This window comes from Spinacia oleracea, chromosome 1 (genome assembly GCF_020520425.1).
Source record: "Spinacia oleracea cultivar Varoflay chromosome 1, BTI_SOV_V1, whole genome shotgun sequence".
Classification (NCBI taxonomy): domain Eukaryota; kingdom Viridiplantae; phylum Streptophyta; class Magnoliopsida; order Caryophyllales; family Amaranthaceae; genus Spinacia; species Spinacia oleracea.
Window position 1 is genome coordinate 121,171,278 of NC_079487.1, and position 9,244 is coordinate 121,180,521.

Sequence of the window (9,244 nt, forward strand, 5' to 3'; positions counted from 1 at the left end):
TGCTACTTCGCCATTAAGGGAGAACACAAAAACAAATTGTGATCTGAAATCATATATCAATGTCAGTTTGAAAGCTTGCGTCCGTATATCCCTTAATAAGCAACTCATCAGTTCCACCATAGATTAGGAATTGATCCTTTGTCCTTTTCATGTACTTTAGGATATTCTTGGCAACAGTCTAATGCGCCTCTCCTGGGCCTGACTGTTATCTGGTTGTTTCACTGAGTGCGAACGAAACATTCGGCCTTTTAAAAATCATGGCATACATGATATATCCAATAGCCGAAACATATGGAATCGTACTCATCTTTCTACGCTCACCAGATATCTTAGGACACCGAGTCTTGCCTAGATATATACCATGTGTCATCATATGGCCTCTCTTAACTTCCATCATATTGAATCGAGCTAGCACCTTACACTACAAGAATTTGTATCTTTAACGACAACCTAATTACGACGGGTCAAAAATCCTGCCGCAAAAGCCTTTTGTGACGATTGCGACGGGGGCTAACAACAAAACAATGACGGGAATAACCGTCGCAAATGTTTTTTACGACGGTTTTACGACAAATTTACGACGGGATTTCTATTAACGACGGCCCCTTTTATGACGGGTTCGCGATAGGATATCCCGTCTTTAATCAACGATTATTGGCCTTTCGCGACGGGATTTCCCGTCGTTAATAGTACCATTTCTTGTAGTGTTATCAACGTAAGTGCTTTGGCTTAGTCCAATCATCCTCTTATGTCTATCCCTATAGATCTTGATGGCCAAAATGTATTATGCCTCTCCTAAATTTTTCATTGAGAAACACTTTCCGAGCCAAGTATTTACAGACTCCAGCATAGGATTGCCATTCCAATAAGCAGTATGTCATCGACATACAAGACTAGGAATGAAATCTTACTCCAACCGACTTTCTCGTATACACAAGACTCGTCAAGATTCTTGATGAAGCCAAATCCACTGGCTGCTTCATCAAATCGTATGTTGGTGTTACTTATACATTATACTTTTCTTGTTTTATTGCAGTTTCTTCAATTTCATGTTAGAGATTTCTTGTATAGACTGGTGTTACTTTATTTTCCACGTTGGTGTTACTTTTAAGTTCCTTTAACCAACGCACTGAGCTTTAAACGCACTGGCCTGTCACATATAAGACTTGAGGTTATCCTATTTAAACTTATTAGCCCTTATTTATCGTATCTTATTAAATCTTAAAAAAGTGAAAATAAGATGGAGAGCTAAAGGTTGATGAGTATGGGTGTATGGGAAGATATAACAGCAAAATTAAAATAGTGTTTAACTGTTTGTTAAAGCTTATCATAAGATTCACGTATGTATCTTCAACCTTTTCTCCCTTTTCCTTTTCTTTATAAGTTATAATTACCGTATATGTATACCTTTCTGTTTTTGGTCTTACTTTTGATGATGCAACTAATTTTTTGGCCGTCCTTTCTGTTTTTAGGTCAAACCGTACTTATCAATTTCCACACCCTAGAAGAAATATTAGATGATTCTACTTATTTTCCGTAGTTTTAATTTGGTGGAGTAGATTCATCTAATCTAATTGAAATTAAACTTTCTAGTTAAGGAATTAATTAGCATCTAGTTTACCTAGGTTTTTTTCCTGATAGAAAAAAATACTATCATCGATCATCTAATATATACGAAGTGCATATAAAACAAATATAGAGTAAACAACTAAATTACCAAATACGGATTAAACAAGTAACCAATTTGTATTTATAAGGATAATTGAAGTACAAATTGATTAGATAGTTGAGTAGCTTTCACATACGAAGTATGATACTTCCTCCTTTTCGTAATAGATGCATCATTTCTTTTTTCACGTATAACAACATGTTTCTTTGAACATTAATATCTTTGATTGCGTATAAGTAAAAATTATAAAAAATTGATATTTGAAATCCTCACATTGATACGAATTGAATTTAACAAGATCTCACTTAATTATGTTTGTTTTTACATTATGTAAAAGAATAATTGTCAAAGTTAATTAATGAATAGTGTAAAAAAGAGAAAATATGCATCTATTGCAGAACGGAGGAAGTATTATTGAGAGATATTTATTTTGTGGATAGGGGATAAAGGTTTAAAAGCAGATGGGACTTTATGTATGCTAAAATAGTCAACCTTCCTCAAAGCCATATTCATATTTTTCCATACTCCATACTACGCAATGGTCCACAAGAGACAAGATCACAATTCAACATATGATCTCACTAATTGCATTAATTCAACGGTTTGTGAGCTACAACGTACGTAGTACGTACATTTTGTTTTGCATAAGAAGTACACAAATTTAAGACAAGACTTTATGTAAAAAAAGTATAAGCCCACAATCTTATACAAAGTGCATGTCTTGTTTGTTATTTAAAATTAGCAAATTGGTGAACCAATTGTAAACTAGAGTTACGTTATTGAGCACCATTTTCTTTCAATTCCTACGAACATGCATGACTCCTAATTAAGTATGACTCAATGCAACTAGCTAGCAACTCCATTCCATGGGTACAATCATACCTCCATTATTGCATCGCTTTCCGTTCAAACTCCCGCAGTTAGTCAGTTACTTGTGCTTAAGAGAGTAGTATTAGAATGAGTGACTTTTGGGAAGTCCTCGTACATGTTGCATCCCTTTTAAAAAATATCATGGTACAAGCTTATGAATTTTTAGCTCCTTCTATGGTACAATTAAGCTTAAATTGCATAAGTCAATATCATGGTCGAAACTAAAAACTCATAAGTCTGTACCATGGTACAAGCTTAAAATTCATAAGCATGTACCATGGTACAAGCTAAAAATGCATAAGTTTTTAAAAAAAATTCGGACAAAAAAAAAAAAAAAAACTCTTGTGAAGACTCACGTGGTGGCCGTTGGTAGTGGCCGGCGATGGTGGTCGGAGATGGTGGCCGGCGGTAGTGGTTAGATTTGGGACGGGTTTATGGGTAAATGTTGAATGAGAGGGTAAATAAAGAAGGGTATATGGGTAAATGAATGAGGCGGTTTTGAGTAATATGGGGCGGCAAATAGTAATCTACCGAATAGAATCCAATCCATTACTACTACAGTAGTAGTTTAGTAGAATATATTTTAGTATATTCGTTTAAATCATGTAGAGTAATTATTTGAGCTAGCTATTACTTTAATTTGAGAAGTGATAAATCCAAGGAAAATTTTACTTCTGTCAAGGAAATCCACAATTTTTTAAAGCTGATTTCCTTGGAAGAAGTGAAATTATTCCTTGGATTTATCATTTCCCCTTTAATTTTGACCTAAAATTAAAACACGTACAGTACAATGTAACACTAGCTACAACCTGTATTTAGCATGCAATCATCATGCTTTTGAAAGGGACTTTCCTAAAAAAGATTAAGGCTATGCATTAAATAAAGCCTTTACTTGTGGCTTAGATTCAGAATGATGAACCTATTATTAATAACCTTCAAAAAAAAAAAAAAACCTATTATTAATATTTAATTTATTATTATCAAGTTGGATTAACAACTTTCCTCATTGGTCACGATGTGGTCCACAAAAGCTCGCTAATCAACACTATCTTTTCCTAATTTGGCCCTTACACATTTAAATAATCTCCTGCTTTTAGGCATACTAACACCAAGACACCCCTAATTAGAATTACTTCTATTTCTATATCAATTACTTCTATACTACGGAGTAATGGAGTATTATATAAGTGTCCGATCGATATTACATATTTGTCTTTCGTAATTAGATTCGATTCAAGTTGACCAATTGTTATTATCTATCATTTCTCAAAAAATATAAAAAGAAAGAGACTACTTATATTATAGAGTACTATGTGTCTATTTAATACGAGCCTATTATGAATGTATTTTAAAAACTAAGGTCATGTTTTGTTCACCTTGTATCCACTTAATTTTCAGAAAAGATAAAGTTAGATAAGATAATTGTTATTAAAAGTAAATAAAAATTGAAAGTTCTATTAACTATAAATAAGTTCCATTAGGTTCTACTAAGGGTATGTTATGTTCATCTTATTTCCACTTATTTCAGAAAAAATAAGTTCGGATAAATCCAGTTAAGTTCAGATAAGTTCAGGAAAAATAAGGGTTGACCAAATATAATTTATAAGTAAAATAAGTTTTGATAAGTTCTAATAAGTTCAGATAAGTTAAGATAAGTTCAGTTCAGATAAGTTCAAAAAAAATAAGTGAAAATCAGGTGAATAGAACGCACCATAAGTACATTTTGGTTGTTTTTGCAATCTTATAGGCTCTGGTTTGGTTACGAATTTTTAGTTGTTAGTTGGTTTGACTACCTGTTAGATGTTAGTTGCTAATTGTTTGTATTAGCTCATTTAGCTGGTATGACAACTGATTGAATCAGCTATTTGAGTAAAAGTATTTAGTAATTAGATGTTAGCTATTTAATAAGTAAATGACTATTAAGGTGTACGACGTTGACACATTTTATTGTTGGATACTATGTATCTTATTAAGATTAGACAATAATTTATTATGTAAATTACTTCCTCTTTATTTTTCAAATAAAATAATTTAATTTTAAAATTTTAATATATACGTAGTATAAGTTATTGATTTGAAAATACAAAAAAAAGTTACAAATGTCCGGTAAAATTTTAATATATATATATATATAAATATATATATATATATATATATAACATGATTGCTAGAGCTTTCAAGTGCTTCAAAGTATGTATACTAACACAAAATTTATTACAACAATAAAATGAGTCTAGTATAGTGGACTAGTGGTATCTGGGGTATTGGGGTGAAATAAAAAAAAGCGGGGGTAATGCTTTTAAGGAAATATATAATAGGTTGACGGTGGTTGTAATTTTAAGCAATATATACTAGATTACTAGGGTAAAGTAGTCATTTTACTTTCACGCTCTCAACCTCTAATTGCAAAAAGATGCATGCATGATGTGTTGAGCATATAAAAATTTAAACCAAATCACAACTTATTTCAAGTGAATAGAACAAATCCACTTCTGTTCGGCCGTTCCTATATGTTATTTATGGTTATTAATTGTTTTCACGCGAATTAACCTAAAAGAGAGGGTGATCGAGTAAGTGGGTATTTATTTGTAAGTGGATGAGAGTGACATCTTATTTAAGCGTGAGAAAAGATGAATAAAAAATTTAGAATAAAAAGTATAATTATGCAAGTGGATCAATAAACATTGAAATGGATGAATAAAAAAACCAAAATAAAGAGTATATATAATTGAAAACCTTATATTACAAAAACGGAATAAAGCATAAGTGTAAAGAATTTTCACGAATGGCTTAAACGGAAAACATAAAAACTTTCAGAAACAGAGGTATAAATGGGGACTATATAAGTCAACATCTTACACCCATTCAATAAAATAAACAACAAAAAACCCTTTTTAAAAGCTCACAAGTTCTCCTCCCCACTTCCATTTCCCAAACTCTCCAAAATTTCTCCCTTCCCTCTTCCCCCACGTGTGCTCTCAACAACCCCCTCTTTCACCTTCATGGCCACCCAACCACTACCACCATCTCCACCGTCACCACCACCACCACAAGGGCTAACCCAAGAAGAGTACACCACCTTACAACCCCTAATCCAAACCTACCACACCTACAACCCACCCCCACCCAACACCACCACCTCCCTCATCACTCAACGCATTGACGCCCCAGCAGACGTCATCTGGCCTTACGTCCGTCGTTTCGACAACCCTGAACGCTACAAACATTTCATCAAAAGCTGCCGTTTAACCTCCGGTGACGGCTCCTCCGTCGGTAGCGTACGTGAGGTAAGCGTAGTTTCCGGTCTACCAGCATCAACTAGCACCGAACGCCTCGAACTTCTCGACGAAGAACACCGCGTATTAAGCTTTCGTGTGGTGGGTGGACAACACCGCCTTCGTAACTACAAGTCTGTTACCTCCGTCAATGAGTTTAAGAATATCAATGAGAATAAAGTTTATACAATTGTGTTGGAATCGTATATCGTTGATATTCCTGAAGGTAATTCTGCTGATGATACAAAGATGTTTGTTGATACTGTTGTTAAGCTTAATCTTCAAAAACTTGGGGTTATTGCCACGTCTGATTTTCAAGGAAATTAATGATTTTTTTAATTAACATAATAATTACATTATGTTAATTATTGGATAGTTCTCAAATTTTGAGGGCTTTCCCTTTTTCTTCTTTTTTTTAATTTTTTTTTTAAATCCATGTAATTAATTTAGCATGGATTTGGAGATCATTATGGTCAATAATCTAGGTTTTTCTCCCTTAATGAAAAAAATAATTAGTTGTAGTTGGTATTTGGTATTTGGAGGAATGTGGGTTAATTTTTTGTATGGAGTACTTTTTTTTTATTATTATTATTTATTTTAAATTTTATATTTTTGCATTAACCTCTTATGTAGTTTTGGAGTATTTTTCATTTTTCTATTATAGAATTAATATGTCACTCCTCCTCCTTGTAACGCCAAAATAAAAGACATAAATACGAAGTAGTACCAAATATATGTCACTCTTTTAATTTTGTTCGTTTCTACTCCGTACTCCTTATTAGTGAAAATATCAATTTGATACGTAGTATTAATCGACTCGCTCCATGTATTGTTTATCATATGTATTTCACTCGATTTCTTGGGTGATTAAGTCTAATTTTTTTGTTCAACAACTCACTTTCCTCTTATGTGCAATATTTTTTATCAAGATATATATGTGTTCTTGTTACAAGCTAGATAACGTCTATTTAATTGTTACCTCACTTGACAATAAAAAGTGCTACTCCCTCCGTCCCGGAATACTCGACCCGGTTTGACCGGCACAGAGTTTAAGAGACTTGAATTGACTTATTTAATTTAATAGGTAGTAGTTGATAGTGGGGTATTATTTTAATGTAGTTAGTGGGAGGTGGGTTAAGAGGTGGGGTTGGGGGAGAGTAGGAGTTGAATTTTTAATTATTTTTTGTATGGAGTAGGGGGTAGGTGGGTTCATAGGGGTGGAGTGAGAAATAATATAATATTGTTAGAATATTTCCATTTTTAAAAACATGTCAAGTATTAAGGGACGGCCCGATAAGGAAAACAGGTCATGTATTCCGGGACGGAGGGAGTATTAAATTTTTGTACGTTAGTGGGTATTGATATTCAACATATGAGGTGTGAACCACACATAAACAAATAACGGCTTATCACGCATGTCTTGTTTATGGAAAACAATTTAAGTATATCTAATCTCAAATACATCTAATTGCATATAAAAATTTGTGTAAGCTTCTTTAAATAATTTTGGTATCGTTGTATTGGTAAAAAGTAATGCAAATATATAATCTAATACGGAGTATAAAATACACTTTTAAATAAATCGGTTACCTCAAAAGATTCATGAGCATTCATCTTATCTTTAAAAGAGGTCCATCCTTTCTCGTATGATGGGAGATCATTGTTTTTTTTAATGGGGTTACAAACTTACAATGTTATATTTCGTACAAATAAACAAGTGAACTCGGTAATGTATGGAAAATGGCGCATAACATTTTGGAATATTCTTTTAAATTTTTTGTGTTCGTTTTTTGTAATGTTTTTAAATTGAACAAGTCTTGCACTGACGAATCTTCCTGATGAAGCACAAACGTATTGGTAAACACGATAAGCTGTAATTGGTGCAAATATCGGTGGTTAGATTGGTCAATTTTAGAGAATTTGCAGATTTTGCAGTTTGGCGTAATTTGATGTTCAATATGAAAGCGTTTCTACGTTCATTTTCTGTGTATGATGCTAGAATATTGGTATCGGAAATATGACCAATCAAATTCAGTTTAATACTAAAAATAATGAAAAATAACTTTACCAATTGAGGTTGGCATGAGTGGTTAAGAGTCTCTTGCTCCTTAATTAAGGTGTCGGGTTCGAGTCTTGGAAATAGAAAAAATTCAACTGGGAGGTTTGCTGTCCATCGAGGTACCCATGCAAACTCCCGCGGGAGATTAGTTCACTCGACGAAGGCGGTTGAAACTCCTCATAGTAGAATAAAAAAAAAAATCAACTTTAAACAAGACAAACGGAGTAAGTTCTAGTGAATATTATTCTTCCTCCATTCTTATTTACATGACACAATTGCATTTTGGACAATATTCACACAATTTCTTTTAACTTTCTTTTGTGATTTATACTTAAAAAACAATATAGTCGTGCAAGGTCTTATTAGCTTCGTCTCAATAAATATTTTTTAAAATATCAATTTTTATAATTTTTTCTTATCCACAATTGAATATATTAATGCTTGAAATCGTGTACTGTCAAACGTGCCTAAATAATTATGTCATTTAAAAAAGAACAAATGAAATATAATATACAGAGTAGTTATTGAGAAGTTATTAATACATGAAGTATAATAAAGTATCTCTAACCTATTAACCGAACCGGGTTAAATGGTTAATCAAATTTAAAACTCCAATTAATAGAGCACTTCATCTTACTTTAAATAAAATATATACGGAGTACTTCATAAGAAGTATATTAATTTGTGAGTTTGTCACCGCTTTGTGGGTTCGATGAAATCCGACCAATTAGGATTAAGTTTCTTGCAACTTCAAACAAAGTGAAAGCATGTGCACCAATTCATTTTCAAATAAGATTTTCTCTACTTGTTTAATACTACTAGATCTGTTTCTTATCTTTGATTGGTTCCTTCATTTTATTTTAGTTTTATGGGTGGGGGACTGTGGATAGACTTAAGTCCTTAATGGATTCAGTGGGGCCGGGTAAGTTAAATTATTTTTGGATTTGAGTTATTGGATCGGTTCACTTTTAAATAAATAAATTTAGAAAATATATAGTCTCAGTCGACATATTTTCCCTTCTTTTAAATAAATAACGTCCCTTCAGTCGAAATATATAATGTATATCAATTTTTTTTTATTGGAAAAATGGATAATTTTCTATATATAGCCGGTTATTAATTAATTGTAAAATTCTATCTGGATATACTGTGCAAATACACAAAAAAAATTGTATTATCAACCCTTTGTTCATTTGTTAGTTTCCCCTCTCAAAAAGTGGAACTAAATAAAAGTTCAGAAGCAGTTGTAGATACCGGTGAAGCAGCCTTTTATATATCAACCATTAATTGAACCATTAATTGAACCATAATTGAGGCTTCCTTAAATAAAAACGTCAAACCTTTCCACAAAAAGAAAGGCAGCACCATACA

General features: G+C 32.6%; 1 protein-coding gene across 1 annotated transcript; it reads left to right on the plus strand.

The window, feature by feature from the left end:
• Positions 1 to 5,426: 5,426 nt before the first annotated feature.
• On the plus strand, positions 5,427 to 6,547 carry LOC110775228 (abscisic acid receptor PYL2). Its single transcript, XM_021979829.2, has one exon. It carries the CDS (start codon positions 5,542 to 5,544, stop codon positions 6,139 to 6,141), a length of 600 nt encoding a protein of 199 aa, XP_021835521.1. The 5' UTR covers positions 5,427 to 5,541; the 3' UTR covers positions 6,142 to 6,547.
• Positions 6,548 to 9,244: the final 2,697 nt, after the last annotated feature.